We start from the raw sequence: 22,350 nt of genomic DNA, 5'->3' as shown, positions 1-22,350 counted from the left end.
CCTATAGACACGATTATCATCGGCAAATTCTAGCGAGGGAGGCGATCAAAATTCGGGTTGTTTTTGCTGTGAGAGACGAATACTAGTCGGATACTAAAAACCTGTGCTAAAAGTTTGAGTAGAATCCTAACTGTATTAAATCATCGTAAATGCACTTGAGGAAATGAGATAATTTCAGGAATTAAAAAAAAAAGGAAACCCCACAACCTTTTCTTTCGGGGAGACTACAAGCACTGCCTACAGCGATGCCATATAGCTCGTGTATTCTGGAGGTTCCTGTGCAATGTGTCAATGGAATATGCAGCGGGACTCGGCGGGGCGCTGGGCACCCGCGGAAGCGCCGCTGGGGCAAGACAAGGAGTGCCCGCAGGCAGAGGCCCGGCCGGCGCGGCAGGTCCCCCTGCCCTGCCCGACGGGGAGTGACGTCTCGATGGGGACTGTCCTCCCTGAGCAAAGGAAGCACTGGGCTGCTCCGGGCCGGGGCCGCGGCCTTCGCACGGTGCCCCGCACGGCCCCGGGGCCGGGAGTGCGGGACGCCTCCTGCCGCTTGTAAACTGGGCGGGTGCTCTCAGAGAGCCGACCTTTGCTCATGAGATCATTATTTTTATTCGTATGCATAATATCATGCCATGCACGACATTGCTGTTTTATACACCCTTCACAAAACGGCTCATTATAAAATCGAAGCAATTGAATATATAGTCATAAACCCGCCCAAAGAGTTTTCTGGTACACCGGGGGCTCTCGCTGGAGCAGATGTCTCGGCAGGACTGAAGACCTCTACGGGCGTCGCTGCGGCTGCACTGTGATTTGCTTTGATGTAATCGATTTCAAAAAGCTCTGAAACACTGCGTTTTAGGCGCTCCTTTCTTTTGGCAGCCTTATTTGAAATATTCTGACGTCAGAGAAAAATTCACCGCGTTTACTGCAAGAGGAAACACAACGGGACGTGGGAATACAAATGGAAATATGTCTCATTTCTCGGGGCTTTTATTTTTAGCAATGTTTTCACTAGAAAGTTGCATGCAAGGGCATAAAAAAGTGAGAAACTTGTGCCTCGACAAAACGTCTTCCTAATTACAGGGGGTTTCATGTCCTGAGACTAAATACTGATTCAGCTGATAACCGAGCGAAACATGTAATCATCCCTGGCTAACTTCTTAGCTGATTATGAAAGACTAATAGCAATTAAGTGGTCAGAGCTAATGAACATGAACTCGCCTATGCCATCCGGTTGATGCTGTAATTATTGGCACCCGTTTGTCATTCCAAACCCTGCTTCCAGATACTGCCGACGATTATTAAACAGACTATAAAGTAGGGCTGCGCGACTGGCTGCTGCTGCGGGACCTGCTTCGATCCCGCGGTAGTTCAGGGGTCCGGAGGGCCCTGCCACCACCTGCCTGGGCTGCTCAGCAAGGACACCCCCAGAGTCCCGAAATCGTGTCAGGACAGTTTCACCTCTGTGGAGGCTGCCTCTCTTTCTTCATGCGCCTGAGCCTCCGTAGGGCAGTAAACACGACCCCAGCTACATAGTTTTCAGCGGCGCGAAGTTTCCCTGCCCTTCCCTGCGGAGCTGCCGCCTTTCCCAGCAATTTCTTGCCCTCCGCACCCGAGAAAGGGCTAAGTGTCCAATATAAAACCGCGGAGGGACAGGAGCCGGTCCAGAGGCGCAGGGGCTGGGGTTGTGACTGGGTTGTGGTTAGTTCTGGGACAAGAGTTCGGAGTCGTCTTTGGAGGTTTCTCTATTTCCAGCACTTCGCGCTCCTGCAATTTCCACCCTGACACAGCGGGAGAGTCGAGAGAGACGACAGAAGGATTTGCCACAGTCTTGGGAAGTCACCACGAGAACAGTCGTCAGCATAAGCGAACGCTGCCTTTTAACTAGGCTGCCTTACCACGACATGAACTGACACTGCAAGGGAAAAAAAGCCACATCTAATGAGTGCCAGGTTTACCATCTTGCGCTGCGCACAGGCGCGGTGCTTTTTCCTGGCCGGTAGCAATACTGGGGGGGTTAAAAGAGGGTTCTCCCGTGGACCGAGACCTCAGTGAAACCAGGGGAGCCCTTCTCACTATAACAAAACACTTCTCCATATATCGCCGGGAAGGAGGGAGGTGGGGGGGATGGAATACAAAGACTATGTGGGGTTTTCCCCATGTTGCAGACGCAACAATGAGCTGGAGAAGGTCTAGCTGTGGATCCGGCCAGACCCCTGTCCGTGGCTCTAAAAAGAGCCCCTGCCCGCGTCTTCAAAAGGTCCAGTGGTACTCGGCTGGCCCTTTTGAAGCCGCGGGCAGGAGGAAGGGAGGGATGAAAGGAACGGGGGCCGGGGTTGCTCCGGAGGGGCATCACCGCCGCCCGCCCAACCCCCCCTCCAGTGCCGGGGCCGTGGCGGGGCGGGAGCTCGCCGGCGGCGCGGGGGTGGGAATAGACGGAGGAGGGGGGGCGTCGTCGGTGCGGACCGGGGGGCTGCGAGGCGAAAGGGGCAGTGCGGGCAGCGGGAGGGTCACATGTTCCGACGGCAGCCTATGAGCAGCCCCCCGGGCTGAGGCAAACTAATCTGGGGCCGGCCGCCCCCACCCCCGTCCCCCCTCCCAACCTGGACTTCGTTTTTATAAACGTACCGCCAGGATCCAACCTGTTGGAGGCAAATAACCATACGCATCATGCCCGGCCGGGGACCGAGCCGCCACCGCCGCCGCCCGCGATGTGCAAGGCCATGAGCAAAGCAGGGAGCTGGGAGATGGACGGACTGCGCGGCGACAGCAGCGGCGGCGGCGGCGGCGGCGGCGGCGGCGGCGGCGGAGCCTCCGGGCAGTGCCGTAATTTTCTCTCCTCGCCCGTTTTCGGGGCGGCGCACACGGGCCGAGCGGCCGCCGCCGCCGCTGCCGCCGCCGCCGCCTCGGGGTTTGCCTACGCCGGCGGAGGGGAGCGCTCAGGGGCGGCGGCGAGGCCCGACCCCCCGACCAAGGACTGCCCGAGCTCCGCCACGCCGGCCGCCGCCCCCGCGCTGGGCTATGGGTATCACTTTGGCAATGGATACTATAGCTGCAGGATGTCCCACGGGGTTGGGATCCAGCAAAATGCCCTGAAGTCTCCCCCCCATGCCTCCATTGGCGGCTTTCCCGTGGAAAAGTATATGGACGTCTCCAGCTTGACCAGCACGAGTGTTCCCGCCAATGAAGTCTCCTCCAGGGCGAAGGAAGTGTCCTTCTACCAGGGCTACACAACCCCTTACCAGCACGTTCCTGGGTACATAGACATGGTCTCAACGTTTGGCTCTGGGGAACCGAGACACGAAACATACATATCAATGGAGGGCTATCAGTCTTGGACTCTGGCTAATGGCTGGAATAGTCAGGTTTACTGTGCCAAAGATCAGACACAGAGCTCACACTTCTGGAAATCGTCCTTTCCAGGTACGAGAGGGGGAGAAATGGTCTGAGCAGAACTCCCCCGTGCCTCCTCCGCCTGCTCGTCCCCTCCCCCGCCCCCCGGGCTGCAGGGGCGGCCTGCCGAGTTGGACACGCTGCACAGACACGCATAGAGCAGGGTGGGGGTGGCGGATTTTCTTTTTCTCACCCCCCTTCCCACCCCTTACCCCAGAGAAAATCTCACCCTCTGCTTTCCATACCCGCGGGACTGACCCCAGAATCTCTCCTCCACTAGCGCCCGGGCACTGGACGCCCGTCCCGCGGGCGCCGGCGAGGCCTCGGGTTCCTTCTGCTGATTCCTTCTGTGACCGGGTTTTATTCGCGTTTGCAGTTTTCAGGACGATGGCTCAAAGGCTTGCGCTCCTCTACCTCTCTGACTGGCGACTGACCCGGCCCCAGACCTCTTAAGAGACTGCAAGTAGTGAGGGCACAGAGGCACAAACCACATGCAAACAAACCCGGGAAACTCTCACCAAAGCGATTTCTGTGTGTGCGCTGGGGCACAGACCTGCTCTCGGCCCCAAAGCCAATGCCCCCGCCGCCCTTCATGGTCAGTTAGAGATGCATGCCTGAAAAGTGATGACAGTCCATCAAGGCTTCGGTGGTGCCTTACTAACGTGCAAATAATGTGGTAGCGTAAATAATAATAAACTGTAAACAGCCCGGCATTATTTATTTGCCCATGAAAACCAGTGCCCAACAATATCGGTTAAGCTTTAAATGCCTGTAATAAAATTCTAATTTTTCACATAATGTCTTTTACAATAGGGGACGTTGCACTAAACCAGCCCGATATGTGTGTCTACCGGCGTGGGAGAAAGAAGCGAGTGCCGTATACAAAACTGCAGCTTAAAGAACTCGAGAATGAATATGCCATTAACAAGTTCATTAACAAGGACAAGAGGCGAAGGATATCTGCAGCCACAAACCTGTCTGAGAGACAAGTTACCATTTGGTTTCAGAACAGGAGGGTGAAGGATAAGAAAATAGTCTCCAAACTGAAAGACAATGTATCTTGATACATTAAATGCGGACAGTGATGGATATATAAACTCAATTTACGACCAGCTAAAGACTCTTGGAAAGACTTGAAAATATATTTAATTTTTTTTTTGTTCTTCCAGCGGTGGCGAAATTTCGGGAATTGTTTTCCGTGAAAGTCAGCGTTTTTCTGTAAGTGTAAGAGAGTGTTGACAAGCCTCGAATTGAATTATAGTTCTGTTTCTTCTTTTTGAAAATAATAATAATATTAATATTAATTATATTTTCTGTTCTCCCCTCTAGGCCAGTATAAACGAACTTAAATATGTTGAACGGCTACAGTTATAACTTTCTTTAATGCTTAACTCTTTGGGGGGTTTTCTGTAATTTTTTTTTTCTCTGAGCAACAGCCAGTGTCAAAAAGTGTCAGTTTTGATTTGGTATTGTAAACTTCAAAACACGCCGAATGAAAAAAAAAATCAATCGGAAAATGCAAGAAAGCCGGAATATGGACCTGTGGCAGTACCCGCCTAGTCCAGTGGGACCGGAGAGAATTACGTGGAGGGTTACTGGCTGCAGCAGAATTTTTAATTGCTCTTCGAGAGAGAGAGAATCTCTCTGAGCTGTTGAGGGGGCACAGAGTCCCAGGTATGTCCCACCGCGCTCCCCACTTCCGCAGGTTTGGGTTTGAGGTTGGGCTTGGGGTTTTTCTTTGCCGCAGTTTCGTTTTCAGTGAAAGGATTCCATAATGCCCGGTTGAAAAGGGAACCGTCTGTTCCCAGGAAGGGGCACTTTGGTCCCGGGCGGGCGCTGCCGGCCGGGGGGCTGCGCTGCTGGGCGCTCCGCGGAGATTCAGGTCGGGGCGCCTGGGGGCAGCGCTTTCGGCGTGATGGATTGGCCGGCTCGCCCTGCAGCCAGAGGAGAGGCTGCCCCTACAGAGGTGTGTACGGACCTGCGCAGACCTAGGGTAAAATATCCGCTCTATCTTGTTTGTCCGGACCAGCGAAAGATTCTTCTCCTTCCTCCCGCCAAAAGAAAAAAAAACCAACCAACAAACAAACAAACAAAAAACCCCAAAACAGAAAAACCACCAAGGCTAAAAAACCCACAAACCTGCTTGGATAAGTGAAGTTCATTGTTAATTTTTAATTTACAAAAAAAACCCGCGGGTGTTAATGACAGAAGCAATAAATAAGGAAGTTCAAAAGATACCATAATTTATATGGGCCGAAAGGCTAGGATTTTGTCGATTTTGTAATTATTTTAAATCTAGTGTGCATGTTATGATATACACAGGGTGATCAGACGCGCTAGTCAACTACTAGGAGAGAGAAGTGATTTCCTCTCTGTTAATGTGCCTCGTCTAATTATTAAAATGTGTGTTCCAAACTAGTATTATTTATTATAATATACTATTACTCTAAACACTTTGATTACCATTGTATGTGGTAAGACATGCGATAAGTCTATTTCTCCATAAACCATATCTTTTTTTTCATTTGTCTTAAAATCTGCTTTTGTGTTGGAAATACAGTCTGGACTTCCCAACTGTTACTGATGTTGCAAATCTTTTCCTGAACCGCCTTTAATAAAATGGTTTCTTTTCAATATATATAAAAAGAGAAAAAGAAATTCGCCTTCTTTTGCAGGAAGGGGTTTCGCGGGCTCCAGGCTTGCCTGGGATCTTCTCAGAGGCACTTATAGGACGCCGTTCCTGGGAAATGAGAGGTAGATACGATAAGAGGTGCATTTAAGGATGGAAAGGGGTATCCGAGAGTCCCTTGCCGATGGAAAAGAGTTTTTAGGAAGAAAGAAATGTTGCCAGTGAGAAATGTTGTCATGGGAGGCAGGGGAAAGTCTGTGTCTCCCCTCTTCCTCTGAGCCCTGCTCGGCCTGCCCGATGCCTGGCGGCCGAGGGCGGCCCACGGCCTCTTTGTTCTCCCCTTCCAAAGCGGACCGGCACTTGCCGGTTCCCCGGCTATGGGGCGGTCTGGGACGGCGCCCCTCCGTTCTCTCCGCAACCGGCTGGTTCCATAGGGGGATTATCTCCCGCCTCCTCCGCCCTATTCCTTCCTCTTTCTACTCCGCTTGCACGTTCACGGTAATTGAGGCGTTTGTTTTCCCCGAACGGACGAAAAAAGTCCATTTCTGAGCACTTCGGATTTTATCACGAAGTGCATTTTTGTTTGATTCTGGGATAACAGGACACTTGTGGTACACGTCATTTACGCACCTGGAACAGCCCTCTCTGCCGAGGCAGCCTTGTTTTCTCCGAATGTTTTAAATTCTTTTCTTCTCCCCCTTGGCACCCCCACTCACCCACACATACTCCTATTAATTCTGCAGAGGTTTTTCCTCCCACTGAGTCTCCCTGCAGATGGAAGGCCGGGCACTGTCAGAGCTGTTTTGTTTCCCGGCCCCGGAGCCATCGCGGGCTGTTCTCTTCCTCCTTCCAGACTTAACCTTTGGCTTTGCCGGGCTTCGTGCTCTCAGAAGGTGCAGCTTTGCCACGGCCAAAGCCGCTTTTTCAGGGCAGGAGGAAACCCGAACTGTCTGGCAAATCGGTACCAGATGGAGAGGAGTCGCCTTTTAATTTCATAAGAAGATGGAGAATCATTAAGAAGGCAGCAGCTACAGAGAGGAGGACAGTGAAGCCGGAGCACATCAGCCCGTCTACCTACCGGTGTAGATTAAAAGGGTTTTCTAAGCCTGGAGCTGGGGCATTAGTGAGCGTTATTCAAAACCTCCTTGGCTACACCTTGGACTCTTCCAGAATGCCAGTTGTACGCGGTCCTGGGGCTGGGCTGCCGCCGCGCAGCCCCAGCTGCAGCCGGTCACAGTCGTCCATGTTTAGAGAAAAGGACATGATGATTCACCTGAAATGTAGCGCATGTTATTACAGATAATTAATATGTACCTCGACAAAATGAATTGCAAATGCTCAGTGGCGCAATGAGCCACATTGCTTGGCTTCTGTAAGGCAGCGCGATTTCCCAGCCATGTCTGAGGCAATCCTGCCATCTCCTGGACAGCTCCCGGCATAGGCACGAGAAACCTTCCCCTCGCTTCGGGAGCCACGCTTCCGAGTGATAAATGAGCGAGGGAGGCTGTTCGGACACACGCAGAGCAACCTTCGTCTGTAAACTGGAAGGATATGCCAGTGAAATTATAGCGTGTGGTCAGCTCTGATGTCCAGGCCGACCCGGATGCCTATTTAAAAACGAGGGGGGAAAAAAAAAAGCGGAAAGGAGCGTGTGAAAGCAGCCCTCCGGGTCGCTCTACTTACTCCTCAGTGGTGATATTTCCTGTACAGACACAGGCGGGGGGACACCCGCGGCAGTAACACGCCGCCCCCCCAAACCAGCAGCCGGCTGTGGCTGGAAAAAGCAGCACAAGTCCGTCCAAGGCTCTCCCTGTGCTCCGCTCCGTGGCCAGTCGCCTCGGGAACTAGATATTTCTGTTGTAAATGCTTTTCCTTGCAGATTGAAATATAAACATCGCTTTCTGCAGCTGTGACTGTCTCCAACTACTCTAGGTTTTGATTTCTTTTAATTAATTAACAATTACAGATGAATTGAATATTAATTGAAAGCTCTGTTTTCTCTAACCCCATAAAATTAGTTTGAAGTGTCACCTTTCTTTCCGGTAACTGGAACTCACATCCCTTCCTTGTGTTTATTGCGGACGAAAATATAGTCTTTGAACTGAAAATGTTCCTTCTCTCTCCGAGAACCGAAAATCAGAGTCAGCTTTTTCGTAAAAGGCAACTACGAAAAAAAACCTATTGCCCATCCTCTTAGGGAACAAAAAGTCAGAATACAAGTAAGCTAATAAGTGGGAGATTCAATTGGTAGACATAACTCAAACAATAAAAATTAAAAGCAGTGGTCAGCAATATCCTCCAGCGGTGCTTGTGTGGTCCTGTGTGGTCTAGGAGAGGGCAATCATTTAAAGATTTCTTCCAGAGCAATGAAATTACTGCAGAATTTACCCCAATTTCCCATTAAACAGAAAGATGAATTTGATTAGGAGAATGTCAAGAAGGGCAACGTCTCTGATCTCGGCTTAGAAATAAAACCAAGGTTAAAACTATGATTAACAGGAGAGTAACACGCAAAATTAACCCTACAAGTTTTTAACCGCGGTAATGAAAGTGGCGAAGTCCGGGCATTAGGCTTCTCTTGACGCCGGGCTCGCACAGACCAGGGGAGATCCTCTTGGGAAAGAGGCCGAGAGCAGAAATGCCCGGTCTGGATGACGGATGGGCCTCCAAAGTGTCCCGCAGGTCAGTGGGGCGGCGGTGCAGAGAGCGGCCGGGAGCACGGAGCCTGTGGGTACCCCCTCCTCGAGCCCTCCAGTTCCTCGCGAGTGCCTTTAGGTGCAGCACACGAGACTTTGCCTTTCCTCCGTGGGAAGTCCACTGTCTCGCGAATTGCATGGTTTGGGAAAGGACACAAGCAATCTCCTCTGAGGATGCTCTCAGATATGATTTTACTTGCTCTGGTGCTACGAGGGAAATGGGACAGATAATGGAATATCCGGGCTCTTGTTTGGTCTATCAAAAATGTAAAACTACTTATAACTTCCCAAAATAACACAGTAATAATGCTGTAAGGGATCATTTTATTCTCACACGCAACCTGGGAGATGGCAGGGGGGTACCCACCTGAGGCTGACTCTCTTTTGCCCACCGCTGCACTCACACCCCTCCTGCTGCAGAGTCTGGTATTTTCTTTCTTGAAGTATTTCGATTTTATTTATTTAATTAATTAATTAATATCGGGGTTGCTTGAGTAATTCCGTGTTGTTGCTGTTGTTATTCTCTGTTTGTTGATGCTTGTTTGATTGTATTTTAAGGACAAAACAGACTCCGAGTTTTAGAAGCGTTGTTCACCCAAAAACGCTTCGGAGTGTAGATGAAAGGTAAAAGGTGTAAAAAGGGCAGGCGTGCGGACCCAAGAGAATACTGGTCATTAGTGTGCTAGAATGACAATGCTGGTGATATCCGATCGATTAAGATTTTAATTGCTAGCATATGAAATACATACGTGTGCCCTGAATATTCACATCGCATAGCCACCACAGGTTATTCCCAGTCCTCGGTGCACACTCTTACCGTGGGTATCGTTCTGGCCCAGAGGATGCTGCCAGCCGGCGGGCACTGCCAGCCGGGGGGCACTGCCGGCACGGGGACTGCACCAGGGGCTGCCCTGTCTTCTCGGCAAATGTTTGTTTTCCTCTCATCTCTCCGCTGGCGCCGCAGCTCAACCAGCCCGCCCTGGCCACTTTTATAGAAGTGGAGACCATGTTTCCCCTCCCCCTTGCAAGCTCGGTATTTTCATATTTCAAGTGTTATCATAAGACTTTAAAAAAGTGGGGGGGGGGGGGTGAAAAGAAGGGAAAAAAAAAAAGGGGGGGGAACTCTGTGGCTCGGTCGCTGGAGGCGGTGCTGAAATTACCGGCTTTGAAGAACCTGTCTGCTAAGTTTCGTCCAATCGTTTCAGGCTTTCCGCTTATTCCCTGTTGTAACTAAATACCGCTGTAAGAACAGCTGAAGTCCTTTGTTGGAAATGTGTGATCGCAGTCTCTACAGATCTGGCTACGTTGGTTCTCTCTTGAATTTGCAATCTCCAGATTCCTTTTATTTTCCTAATTTGCGGGCTAATGGCAGTCAATTGGCGGCTCTGCCCACCATTTCCTACCCCCGGAGCTCGATCCCCTGGACTTGCTCAAGTTCGTGCGCAGCCCAGCCGCAGAGCCACGCGTTCGGCGGCGCGGCGCAGCCTTACCTCCCCGGCTCCGTTCCAATCAACATCAGCTCCAACGGCAACAAGGAATGCCTGGAAGACAACAGTAAATATTACGCCCACGATGCGAGCTCCAAACAAGAGGAGAGATGCAGGCAGAGGCAATCTTTTGCAAATGACCCAACTGTTACTCACACAGCCAACTTAAAGCCCGTAAAGTATGACCACTCGAGCCTGCAGAGAAGTTTGCACGGCTCGGCTGCTCTTTTTGAAGTGAATTCCTGCAATTCAAGCTTAAAGGAGGACATCAAGAATTCCGTCAACTTGAACCTGACAGTTCAGCCCGCAGCAGTCCAGTCATGCCTCAGACCTTCAGTGCAGGATGGTATGCCTTAAATATCTCGCTTTACTTAGAAGCGACCTAGCTATACTTGCTTTCTAAGATTTTCTGTAATTACTTTGTAACCCCCCTGTAACCTTTTCGGAGCGATAATCGCTTAATCAGGCTCGGAGGTTAGATAGAAATTGTGCTATTGGATGTGCTTTGCCCAATTTTCCGACCCAGTTTAGCCCTGTTATTGCAGGATTTTGTGCATATTCATATATTTGCATACCCAGACTTGATCCACTAAATTATCGACGTGTTTATTGTAGGTTTGCCTTGGTGCCCCACCCAGGGGAGATCAAGAAAGAAACGGAAACCTTACACAAAACAACAAATTGCTGAATTGGAAAACGAGTTTCTCCTCAATGAGTTTATTAACCGACAGAAGAGGAAAGAACTATCGAACAGACTGAATTTAAGCGATCAGCAAGTTAAAATTTGGTTTCAGAACCGGCGGATGAAAAAGAAAAGAGTAGTAATGCGAGAGCAGGCTCTTTCTATGTACTAGAGCAGAGTCCGCCCGTTTCTGCATGAACTTGTGCCCGGAGTGTTCGCCCCTAGAGTAGAGCGTACGCGCGACTGAAACGCGGGGAGTGTGTCTTTTTACCGTTTAAACCAAGTTCTCGAAACGCGTAGGATCCCCGCGGAAATTGGCAAAGGCTGAGTTCTTAGCCAAGAAGATGATGAGACGGACTAGAACGGAAACATGTATTATCAGCTTTTTATCTTTCTTTCTCCATTTATATAGATTTTCTCCTGCATCTTACCCTCTCTTTCCCCGGAGAACAAGCGGTGCTAAAATAAGATCGATTTCTGTTATCTGTATGTAAACATCATTTTGCAGCAAAATAAAGGAATAACGCCCTAGTAAAGACGTCAGCTCTGTGAATCCCGGCTGCTCCCTTCATCTGCTGCCCTGTACACCAGGGCGAGCCTGCGGCGCCGGCTTGTTTTGTGGTTTGGAGTAACCTGCTCGAGCAGCGATGGGGAAAGTGGTTAACAAATAAACCTTTTTCTATAGTCTTTCCTCCCCCCTCCTTTTCCCGCTTTCCTTCCCCCCTACACCCCCCAGAGCCGCAGATCCGACCGCAGACCGGCGGAGAGGGCACGTGACACCCGCGCAAAGCCGCGCGTAACCTGAGCGCCGGCTCCGCGCCGGCCGCTCCCGCAGCTCGGCTCCGCTGGGGCGGCCCGTCCCGACGGCACGGCACGGGCGGGGGGCCGTGTGTGCCCGCCAGCGGGGTCCCAGCACCCAGGCCGCGGGCAGGGCTGCTCCCCGGGCACGGCGGAGAAGGTCCTCCCTCGGGAAAAACCGCCCCTCTGCCCCTCGCCGCACTGCGGGGCACCGCGGGGGCCCGCGGACGCAGAGGGGCCGTGGGGTCGGGCGCCGGTGCCTTCTCAGGTGGTCCGGCCGGGCCCTGCCCTTCCAGCGCTCCTGACTTTGGCCTTGTCCAAGCACTGCCCTAAACAGGCGAAAGGCAGCGGGCGGTGCCGGGGCAGGGCCCCAGGCTGGGTCACGGCTGGAGGGAAGCTGGGGGCCCCGTCTCACCTCTAGGGTGCTGTAGACGCGGGAGACTGGAGAGCACGGAGGTTTTGGTGGGACTGATTATTTTGAGGTTCTGTCCCCACGGCCATTTCCGCTTAGGTTTTTATGAGGGAAAGGGGAGAACAGTTTCGGGTTTTTGCCCAGATATAAACTTCAGAGGATAACCCAATCAGAGGGGCTGGGAGCAGTATTCAAGCCGTTTGATTACTGCTTTGGGACGAGAATGAGATCCATTTTTCCCGCATCTTGATGACAAGCTTTCTCTGCCGAGAGCCGCCCGTCTCTGCAGCACCAGAGCAGTCAGACTGGCCGGAGCTGCAGGGCCAGAGGAAATTAGACATTGCCTTGATCTGTTACCTCAGAATGTAAATTCTAAAAAAAAAAAATCTCACGGAATTTTGTTTCTTATTAAAAACCCTTTTGGCCGCAATTTCCATCTAAATCTGATCCTTAACGAAGGGGCAGAGGCCACCTTGTTTTCTGGTAAATAAAGTAGGCTCAGATATGGTTGTTCGTGGCGTATGCAACAAGGCTAAACAACTACAAGGGACGGCACAAAGCTGCTACCTACTTACACGAGGCTATAGCCTTCCTGAAGGCAATAAACTCATTATTTCATAAAGAGGCATATTTGAACTTCGCTCCTACTCACTCCTGTGCAGCAAGTTCTGCTCACAAGGGCACGGTAGACAGATGAGTTTGGAGGTAAATCCCGGATTTATAGGCGGACAGAGGTGCAGCCATTTTCCCGAAAGCTTTTCAGAGAGCCCCAAAGATAACGCTAGGGTGGTGTGTCGTGAGGAGAGGGAAAACCAGCCCAACGCGTGTCTCGCCGCTCTTACCGCATTGCCCAACGCAGAAAAAAACCCTACCTCACTCATGGCGTGGTGGCTGCCAGAGAGAAAGCGAGGACGAAGCCTCGCCGGGTTAGAGTTCCCCAGGGGCAAGGGATGCGTACCTAGACATCTACAGCCATAGACACCATTCCTGGGTTCCTCCAAATCTTCGAGGCATTCAGCCTCTGTGCTGGGAACTGACGCATTGCGGACAATAAGGGTCTCTTCATCCAGTGGCATTCCCTAATTAAAAAAACTAGGAGCAACCTCAATGATGCAAGCCAGGAGAAAAGCAAAAACCAGATAAAGCCCCTTTTATTATTCTCTCCTGGAATACTAGTCAGACGGCTACAGTCCATGAGAAATGGACCCCTTACGCCATTCTTTCTTGTCTTAGTTCTCCCCACTGAAACTCGTCCCTTTATTACATGGGTGATGTGAAATCCGAAGAGGAACCCCGGGTGAAGACATGTGAAAGGCAATGTATTATTTATTAAATGCATCCGATCCACGATGATAGCTTATTGTGAAGCTCCTAGTCTAAATCGCCTACGGAAAGAGAAAAAACAGAGGAGGTAGGATCTAAATTGCGATTTGGTGCGAAAGTATGTGTATTACGTATCTCTGTATGTGTCTGTGTATATGTGTAGATGCACTTATTTCAGCAGCGCCCGTTGTGTGTAACCGTGTGCACGCACAGACGTACACAGTTGTGGGCTCATGCTGTGCATAGACACATCGGTGGTAGAAAGTGGTGCATGATTTCACGCGTGACATGCTCCAGGTTTCATCCCTTCCTCTGAAGCAGGGGGTGAGGATGGTCGTTCGGGCGTGGGGAAGCACAACACGCGTGGCAGAGCTGCAGATGCGGGGCGCGCCCTGCCTCTGCGGCTCTGCTTGCGCACACCCACCCGAGCTGCCCCCTGGGCACATGTGTGCACACGCGTGTGCGACATGCCGGGTGGGCGTGCAGGAGATGCACCCGAAGGAGGTGGATGTACTCAACGCCCTTCGATTGGATTGTTTCGGGTGTCCTATCAGGTGTATTTCGCCCCCTGCTCCGGCTTTGCGGGTGTATGCGGGGCGGGATGGAGCAGCGGGCACCCGCTTGCTGCTCCCACGCCCGCGTCCCCCCGCAGCATGCAGGCGACCGTCCACCCCTTTATTTACTCAAACATAAACATCTTTGCATTCCCACTGCAGCCTAAACGTGATAAAGCCCTTCCGAGAAGGCTCGCCATTCCCTCTCGTTTGATAAGGCTGCAAGCGCAACTCGGCTTCTTGGGAATGGCTCTGGATGCCTTTGTGCTTCCTAAAAGAGCATAAATAATTAAAGTTTGGCAGGGAGGAAAAGCTTTCTTGCAGAACTGTAGTGGCAATAAATGAAATGACTCAGAATCTCTTCTCCAGTCGGTTTTTACGAGAGCTGCTAGACAGTGTCTGTTCACGTTCTCCAGATACTAGGGGCGCCATAACAAAGTTAAGGTCAAGTTAGTGTCTTATCTTGGGTGGCACAAAAATATCGCCTCTTCTCCAGCCGGATCGGGTATATTTTTAAACCCAACCGTTACGCAAGTCGCCTTAATTTTCACGGAGAGCATTTGGAAATGTCACTTGGACCTGAATATTTGGTGATTCCAGGCAACGATTGCAGATGTTTCAAGACGCCTAACGGTAAAGTATTCGTCTGACTGTGTACATGATATACATTTATGTTTCGATGCTGTTTAATCTGCGTAAGGGAAAAAGAAAAAAAAAAAGGGAAAGAAAAAGAAGGGGGGGGGGGCTACTGTAATGTTCGGAGCTGGGCTGGGAACCGACCCCAGCGCAAAAATGCTCTGGAAGACGGGGATCTCCAGCTCTACCTTATTCCAACGGGGTCTCTGCTGTGGTATTTGCCTCACATTTCCCAGATTAGATCTCTTTTTAAAGGACTGTTTCTTAAAAGGGCTGTTTTCGTACTAACAAATCGTCGCCATGTCTTTGAACTTGAATTAGTTGAAACCGGTTGGCTCCTGCGCCAAAATTGATGCTAGGCTTGTTGCATCGAAAGGAAGGTGAAGCGTTCTGACAAAGGCGAAACCAGTTGTCTGACGGTAAAGACAATGAAGCTCCATAGATTCCCAGAGGCACCACTTCTGATGAGATAGGCGATCAGAAACCTGGGGGGGTGGCACAATCTAAACGGAGACCTGCTTTGCTTTGCTGCAAGGTCCAGGGTGGTAAGTGACACAGGAGCCATTTTAACTGCGCAGACATCATTTTTAGGAGGTTGTTTGTCTGTTGCAGCAGAATCGAGGGGTCTTGAGAGCCGATTAAGGGAAGTAATGGTGGTCCTGCGCTTTGGTTTCTAGCGATAACTTGCGAGAGTCTATCTGCTGGGAGCAATGTTTGGCGTTTCAGGTGTTTTGCGAGCGAGGCACCAAGGCAAAAAAAAAATAGCATACTGTACAAAGAAAAAAAGAAAGGCAGGGGTGAAGGAATGAGTTCCATAATATCTGCCTGGCTTTATATTTTTATTTTTAGTAAGGGCAAGCCGGGCTGAGGTACGGAAGCCCCTTGGGCAGCCCTCGACTGCTCTGGGGAGCCAGGGGATGCAGGAGAGGCCGTTCCGGTGGCCACGGCGGGGCGGGGGGCAGGGTGCGGGGCACAGCCCGGGCTGCAGGGCTCCCGCCCCCGGAGCCTCTCCGCATCATGGAGCCGGGGGCGCGCCGGAGGCGCTTGTCGCAGCGAAGCCGGGTCCTCAGGGGGCATCGCCACCTCGAGGAGCCGAGGAACACACGGGTCTTCTCCCCGCTTGCCCTCAGCTCTCTGGGGCCGGTTCCCCACCTGCTGGGCTCTCTGCTTGCTGTGGGACCTGGACGCTGATCTTTGTGGAGGTGATGTGGGGCCTGTTGACTTGCCGGAGCCTCCGCCCGGGCATTGCCGGGGTGACCGGAGGCGGCCCTGCTCGGCTTGGGGGAGTCTTGATTTCGGGTTTATTTGGAGAGCTGCATGTGGTGGGGCTATCCTGGCTATGCTGTACAGTGGCGGAAAAAAGGCATTCCCATAGAGAGCTGGCAAATGTTTCTGGAATGAGGAATTGCTCGAGCATAGGGCTATTAATGGCGTGTATTATTTATTCTCTTTTCAGTCTGCGACTCTGTTTGTGCTTGTCCATAAAAAATCATATTTCGAGGAGAAAATGAAAATTGGCAAAAATGAGCCCTCGAAGGCAGGGCGGGAGAGGGGCTGGCGGCTGCTGTGCGTGTCGCCTGCTACCAGTCCTGCTTTTCCCTTCCAATGAAAATGAACATTTTGGTGGGAGTTGGAGGCAGGGGAACAGAGGTCACTTTGTGTACTGCTCTGCTTCCCAAGGAAACCGAGCTTGGTGGACCTCTTTTCCTGCCCTAGCCCTTTGCCTTCCAGAAGAGCACGAAAGTGTCTCCCTTTCATAAACCTGGCTGCTGAGAGATGTTCTGTTTGCGTATTTCTCATTTCAGTTTGGCGCCCTGATACAAGCGCGCAGTGTTTGGGCTTATAAGCGAGGGAAAACGAGGTGGTCGAAACTCAGGCTTTGAATTTCGTGACCGGTTTTGATGCCAACTGTGGATTGCAGGAGCCGGGCGGGCAGATCCGGTTGTACTCTCGAGCGTGTGAATGGGACTTGGCTTTCCTGAGTGAAACATCACCCACCCGCTTATCATCTTCGTGAGCGGCGGCCGGAGAATATCGCTCCCTCTAAGTAGGAGCGATCACGTTTCCGAGCCGAGGGTGCCCGTAGGCGAACCCGCACCCCTCGCCCCCAGGGCCACCTTCCCCGACGGTGGCAGTGCTCCCCCCTGGCTGTCCGCGGAGGCCGGGTGGCGATGCGGGCGGGGGGCCGCTCGTCGTGGGGCTCTGCGCCGGGCTCCGGCGGTGGGCAGGCGCCTGCCCGGGCGGCGCGGCCCCAGGTGATCCGCCGCACCACCTACGTGTATCTCACATCGCCTGGTGAGAGGATGAGAGGAAAAAACGGCTATATTTGTACAAACGGCGCGCTCGCCTCCCCGTGCTGGGAGGGCTCTTTGGAGAGATCTTAGGAGCCTTTCCGAGGGGCTGATATAGATATAAGGACATTTCTACATCGCGTCACGTGACATAATTACCACTAGAATCAATCAAGATGAATTGCACGTCAGCACACGGTGGGGATTTTTTCTTAGTTGATCCTGTCCAAACCCTCTTGTGCAATAGATGGATCTTGTTCAATGCATTGAAGCCTCCTGGTTCCTTGCAATCGCAAAAAAGAAGACATGACTGAGTTTGACGATTGCAGTCACGGCACATCCAATATGTATCTGCCAGGGTGCGCTTATTACGTCTCACCCTCAGATTTCTCGACGAAACCCTCTTTTTTGTCTCAGTCGTCGTCCTGTCAAATGACTTTTCCTTATTCTTCTAATTTACCTCATGTTCAACCTGTGCGCGAAGTAGCATTCAGGGAATACGGATTAGAGTGCAGCAAATGGCAGTATAGGGGCAGTTATGCTCCTTATTACTCAGCTGAAGAGGTGATGCACAGAGACTTTCTGCAGCCTGCGAACAGGAGGACGGAAATGTTGTTCAAAACGGACCCTGTCTGCGGCCACCACGGACCGTCTCCCGCCGCCTCCAACTTCTACAGCTCGGTGGGGAGAAACGGCATCCTGCCGCAAGGTTTCGACCAGTTTTACGAGACAGCCCCCGGACCCCCGTACCAGCAGCACTCCGAGGGCGAGGGGGACGCGGAGAAGGGCGACTTGAAAGCCCAGAACAACACTTGCAGTAAAACACCTTCCAGCCAGGAGAAGAAAGTGACACCAGCAAACAGCGCCGATTCCCCTTCTGGTGAGGCTGTTGCAGAGAAGAGCAACAGTTCAGGTAGGTATCAGTAGTAAATTGGGGGCAAGAGTACAAGGCCAACACTTTGTCAAGCCGCATTTTATGTGCAATTTTATAAGCATCCAAAGGATTTTATATATCCTATAAGATTTCCTTTACCGTTGTAAAGCGTGTTTACGATAGGAAACCAATTTAGGTGGGCTTAAGGTATTCTTGGAAGAGGATATTAATTGTTATTAAATTGTTGATTTGTCGGGGGGAGACGGAGAGATTTCACAGGTAGTGCTCAGAGTTGCCTTCGGTGTAGAGCTTAAGATCTTCATTTGTTTGGGGCGGGGGGTGTGCGTGAGAGGACTTTGAGAAACTTGGAATTTTTCCAGCCCATTTAAATATCTCTCTGTATTGCTCGAAGAGCTCTCTTTTAAGGAGAAGTTGGGAAATATTGGCTTTTTTTTGCTAAATCACCCGGAGATTATAAGCGTCAGGAATATTTTTTGAACTGCCAGAGGGCTGCTATCCAGGCAATGGGATATTATCAAAGACTCTGATCAATTCCTAGCTGAGCATGTTCGTAGCAGAAGCGTAAATAAGTTTCTTCTTTCTTGAATTTCAGCAATTCCCCAGCGATCAAGGAAAAAGAGGTGTCCCTATACCAAATATCAGATAAGAGAACTGGAACGGGAATTTTTCTTCAACGTGTACATAAACAAAGAGAAAAGACTGCAGTTGTCCAGAATGCTCAACCTCACTGACCGGCAAGTTAAAATCTGGTTCCAGAATCGAAGGATGAAAGAAAAGAAACTGAACAGAGATCGACTCCAGTATTTCACTGGGAATCCCTTGTTCTGAAAAAAAAAAAAAAAAAAAATTAAAAAAGAAAAGAAAAAAGAAAAAAGGAAAAATATATTAAAAAAAGAGAGAGAAAGCAAGAGAAAAGGAAGAAAGAAGAAACACAATGAATAGTTTGGTCTCTCTGTCCTATCATCTGAATGCAAAAGTTAATTGGTTTACATGACACATCCACCCTGCGGAACTCAAAGTTTCATTTTCATGTGCAACTCCACACACTGAATGGCCACTGGAGATTTCAGGGCTTGGCGGAGCAGATTCCTGATAAGGGGAAACTAGAGTAAATCCAACTGTCCACTCTCAAGTGTTTTTCGCCAAAGGTGCTTTTTTTTCCTCTCCCACAGTACCAGCAATGGACCTGCAGTGTGTCTGGTAGTTTTTACTTACAATTCATTGAGTTCGAGGGGGGCTCTGTTGTTGCTTTTGAGCTAGGATAACAATTTCCTCCCTTTAAGTGAATGCGGTTTATTTAAGAGATGGTAAATGTGCGCTCGCTATATATATAAAATATATATATATATGTTTCTATTGTCATCCAAAAGCATGGGCCACTGTCTTTTTCATGTGAATAAATTGTTTCTAGTAAAGTTAAGGTTATAGCTTCCGTGCACTGCTGTATGGATTTCCATCTCCGAAAGATCCTAGCGTTTCCCGGGCTAGAGCCAAGTTCAGTTAAATAATAACGGGAGGAAGCCTAGTCGGGTTATTTTAAATGAATTTTAATTAAGTAATAGTTTAGATGCCTAACTCTCCCTTTGTAGGTATTCGTACCTTCCCCTCGCTGTGAGACAGAGCCAACATGGCTGTCTGCAGACCATCACTTCTGATGGTACAACAGTTACTATAAACAGCGAAAAAGGCTTTTTTGTTTAACTGATCAGGCTCCAAATAAGCCCAGAATCCCCACCGTCGATGATTGTTTACTTGTTAGTGAAGGGCAAGGCAGAAAGACCGAGGGCTCAGAGCGAGTCAGACAAGAGGGAGCTATAAACAATTGGCAGTGGAGGTTAAAAAAAAAAAAAAGGCCAAAAAAAAAAAGGCACCAAAAAAAAAACAAAAACAAAAAAAAAAACTAAAAAAACCCCCAGCACTTTGGAGGCAGAGGGTGGACCTCTTAAATATGATTGCCGGGCAGGGCGAGCGGAGCGCGGCGCTGGTGGGAGCTCAGCTTAGCCCGCTTCCCGGCCGCGGCGGGCCCCGCCGGGGGCCAGCACCCGGTGGAGATCCGCTCCGCTCCTCGCCGCTTTATCTTGGGTGACCTGGCTGGGCTGTTTACAAAACCTTGAACTGTCTAGACAACACCATAAACCCCGAGGTTCTAAACAGCTTAATTGGGTTATATTATACACCTTCTGGTGGGTGAAAAAGAGATTTCCGCAGTGTGCAATAAAGGCGACGAGTGAGAAAAGAATTTGCCTTTTTTGAATAGGACGAAGGGGCTCTCGCTTCGCTCGCACGCAGGGAAGGCAAAAGTGCCAAGTCAGTCAGGAAAAACCCGAGAATTCCAAAAATCGAGAAAGAGAAGAAGAGGGAGGCATGACTAAAAAAAAATTTTTTAAACACTTTAGCAAGAAAAACATAAGTGTATGCCTTTGAACTTCCAAAATGTCAAGGTCATCACCTTTAACCTTTCTGAATAATTAGGCGCCTTAAGGTTCCTCTGTTATTTTCAACCACCACCCACTCTCTGTCTTCCTCTCTCCCTCCCTCCCTCTCTCTCGCACACACGCACAGCCACACACACACTTTTTACCGCATAGCTGGCCATATTAGCAAATGCATCATAACGCAAAGAAAATCCCGGCTGGGTCGAGGTGAGCTCTCGGCGGCGTGCAGTGAGCGTGCCCGGCTCCGGTCCCCGCCAGCTGGAGCACAGGGGGCTCCTCACTTCCCTCTCTTTCTCTTCCGCACCCTGGGAATTCGACCCAAACATCTTCTTTCTTTCTTTCTTTCTTTTTCTTTCTTTCTTCTTCTTCTTTTTTTTTAATTATTATTGTTATTATTTTTAACTAATAAGAAAAAGAAGGTTTTTGCTTAGAAGAAAATAAAAACGTGGGCTCTAGGAAATGCCTCGTATTTTAGGGAGAAAGACAATATTTCTATGCAGGTTTTCTGCGGATGTACTTTTCCCCACAAAGACCATTAATTAGAAATGCGCGAAGTCGCGTGGAATTCCTCCTAGAATTTTGCCTGACCTTATAGAAAAATTCTTGCGTGTCTCCCGATCCTGAATCCACAGGGCGAGAGCCAGTGATTTGATTTTTCTCTTCCTTGCAGTGCTTTAATAATCTCTCTCAGCGTATTAATATGCCTTCAAAATGCTAAGATACCGCAAAAGCAGGCCGCGGAAACCGAAACACCCTAACATTCATCTTAAAAAAATGCTCTATGATAGCAGTGTTAAGTTTCTATTAAAAAAGAAAAGAAGAAACCCAAGATTGAGAGCAAATTTAGCTGAGGAGAAAGACCTGGAAGAGGAGAAAATTCCCGGTGCCTGGCGGGCAACGGCCACAGGAGGGCGCGCCCAGGCGCTGCAATGCCGCAGCCTCTGGTGCTCCAGTCTCTTTTCCCCCTAATAATAATTCCACTGCTAATAAAATATCTAATATATAAGTAACGATAAGATTTCAGGGCCTTCCAAATGAGAAAATAAAGCATCAAAAAGATTTATTAAACAAATAACCCATAACCGTGACGTGCTGGAGAAATATGCCATTTTAAAAGATTTTTTTTTTTTTTGGTCATAATCTTTTATAATACATCCGAGCTTTAAAAAAAAAAAAAAAAAAAAAAAACTACCCATAATTTTAAGAAAGAAAAAAATCCAAACCCTGAGATATTCAGAATTCATTCCCTAGAACGAAAATCTATCCTTTAAGGAGAGCCTTAAAGCGGGTGAAACAAAAGTAATGTAAAACCACGCGTTTCCACAATTTATCTTTGATTCTTACTCGAGGCTTTTCTTAAATAAATCGCTGGATACAGAAAACATAATGTTAAAAACATATTTTATTTAAAGGAGAGATTAACGTTAGCTCCTGGGAGTGTTTATTTTTTTAAAGACAGACAGAGAGACTAAAGAGAAAAGAAGATATTATTAATCTTCTAACATCACCTTGCCAGGCATTGCTGAATGAAATTCCACTCTTTAAAAGTACTATGGAGTTCTATTAAAATGAAAGTAGAGATTAGAAAATTAAAGTGAAGTTTATGAATTCCCTGGACATTCTCCAGCGACAGAACATGTTCTATCTTTTTGGTTATTGTTTTGTTTTGTTTTACTTTTTCCCTCCAGTGTGCACTTCTGATCAGAATCTGAGGAAAGAAAGGATTTCGCTGCTTTCTGCTTATTTGTAGAATTCATCAAAATCTATTTCGTGTGTGCTCAGCCATATTCCGCGTTTTTTAGAGCCCCGTGTCTCATGAAAGCATTTGTTGGCACTTTGTCTGCTGGGTTGTTGGGGTATTTTTTTTTCAGAAGTTCATTGTTAACACTTTCCTAGAAATAGCCTTTCCGTCGGTAATAAAACGGCATTGTACAATCTGAAATCCTTGGGATCCCTGACGCCAGAGGTAGCCCTTGCAGGCACAGCCGTATCCCGGAGGAAAATCCATTGGTCTCTCGGTGGAGATACTCATTTCGAGGGGGAAATGTTTAGCGAAGTTTTTGTGTTTGTTTTTCTTGGCATAAGAGTGCTCCTTGCGAGAGCCCACACCAACCCCAAG

At 49.5% G+C, this 22,350-nt stretch overlaps 4 protein-coding genes across 4 annotated transcripts in view; all 4 read left to right on the top strand.

Annotated features, from left to right (window-relative positions):
- The window catches only part of MTX2 (metaxin 2), a 515,033-nt gene that overhangs the window by 386,663 nt on the left and 106,020 nt on the right, over positions 1–22,350 (top strand). The window lies entirely within an intron of this gene.
- On the top strand, positions 2,628–4,485 carry HOXD13 (homeobox D13). The gene is made up of 2 exons (XM_064662053.1): positions 2,628–3,423; positions 4,207–4,485. Exons 1-2 carry the CDS (start codon positions 2,712–2,714, stop codon positions 4,455–4,457), a joined length of 963 nt encoding a protein of 320 aa, XP_064518123.1. The 5' UTR covers positions 2,628–2,711; the 3' UTR covers positions 4,458–4,485.
- Positions 9,915–11,576, top strand: HOXD12 (homeobox D12). The gene is made up of 2 exons (XM_064662051.1): positions 9,915–10,551; positions 10,821–11,576. The coding sequence occupies exons 1-2, from the start codon at positions 9,990–9,992 to the stop codon at positions 11,057–11,059; spliced, it is 801 nt and encodes a 266-aa protein (XP_064518121.1). The 5' UTR covers positions 9,915–9,989; the 3' UTR covers positions 11,060–11,576.
- On the top strand, positions 17,012–18,624 carry HOXD11 (homeobox D11). Its single transcript, XM_064662050.1, has 2 exons — positions 17,012–17,814; positions 18,389–18,624. Exons 1-2 carry the CDS (start codon positions 17,208–17,210, stop codon positions 18,622–18,624), a joined length of 843 nt encoding a protein of 280 aa, XP_064518120.1. The 5' UTR covers positions 17,012–17,207.

This window comes from Pseudopipra pipra, chromosome 7 (genome assembly GCF_036250125.1).
Source record: "Pseudopipra pipra isolate bDixPip1 chromosome 7, bDixPip1.hap1, whole genome shotgun sequence".
Classification (NCBI taxonomy): Eukaryota; Metazoa; Chordata; class Aves; order Passeriformes; family Pipridae; genus Pseudopipra; species Pseudopipra pipra.
This window is presented reverse-complemented; position numbering and strand designations above follow the sequence as displayed.

Excerpts from the sequence above, each read along its gene's own strand:
- HOXD11 (XM_064662050.1), top strand. The coding sequence starts at position 17,208 with ATGACTGAGTTTGACGATTGCAGTCACGGCACATCCAATATGTATCTG. Across the intron at positions 17,815-18,388 it reads AGAGAAGAGCAACAGTTCAG|CAATTCCCCAGCGATCAAGG; the intron begins GTAGGTATCAGT and ends CTTGAATTTCAG.
- HOXD13 (XM_064662053.1), top strand. The coding sequence starts at position 2,712 with ATGTGCAAGGCCATGAGCAAAGCAGGGAGCTGGGAGATGGACGGACTG. Across the intron at positions 3,424-4,206 it reads CTGGAAATCGTCCTTTCCAG|GGGACGTTGCACTAAACCAG; the intron begins GTACGAGAGGGG and ends CTTTTACAATAG.
- HOXD12 (XM_064662051.1), top strand. The coding sequence starts at position 9,990 with ATGTGTGATCGCAGTCTCTACAGATCTGGCTACGTTGGTTCTCTCTTG. Across the intron at positions 10,552-10,820 it reads CAGACCTTCAGTGCAGGATG|GTTTGCCTTGGTGCCCCACC; the intron begins GTATGCCTTAAA and ends TGTTTATTGTAG.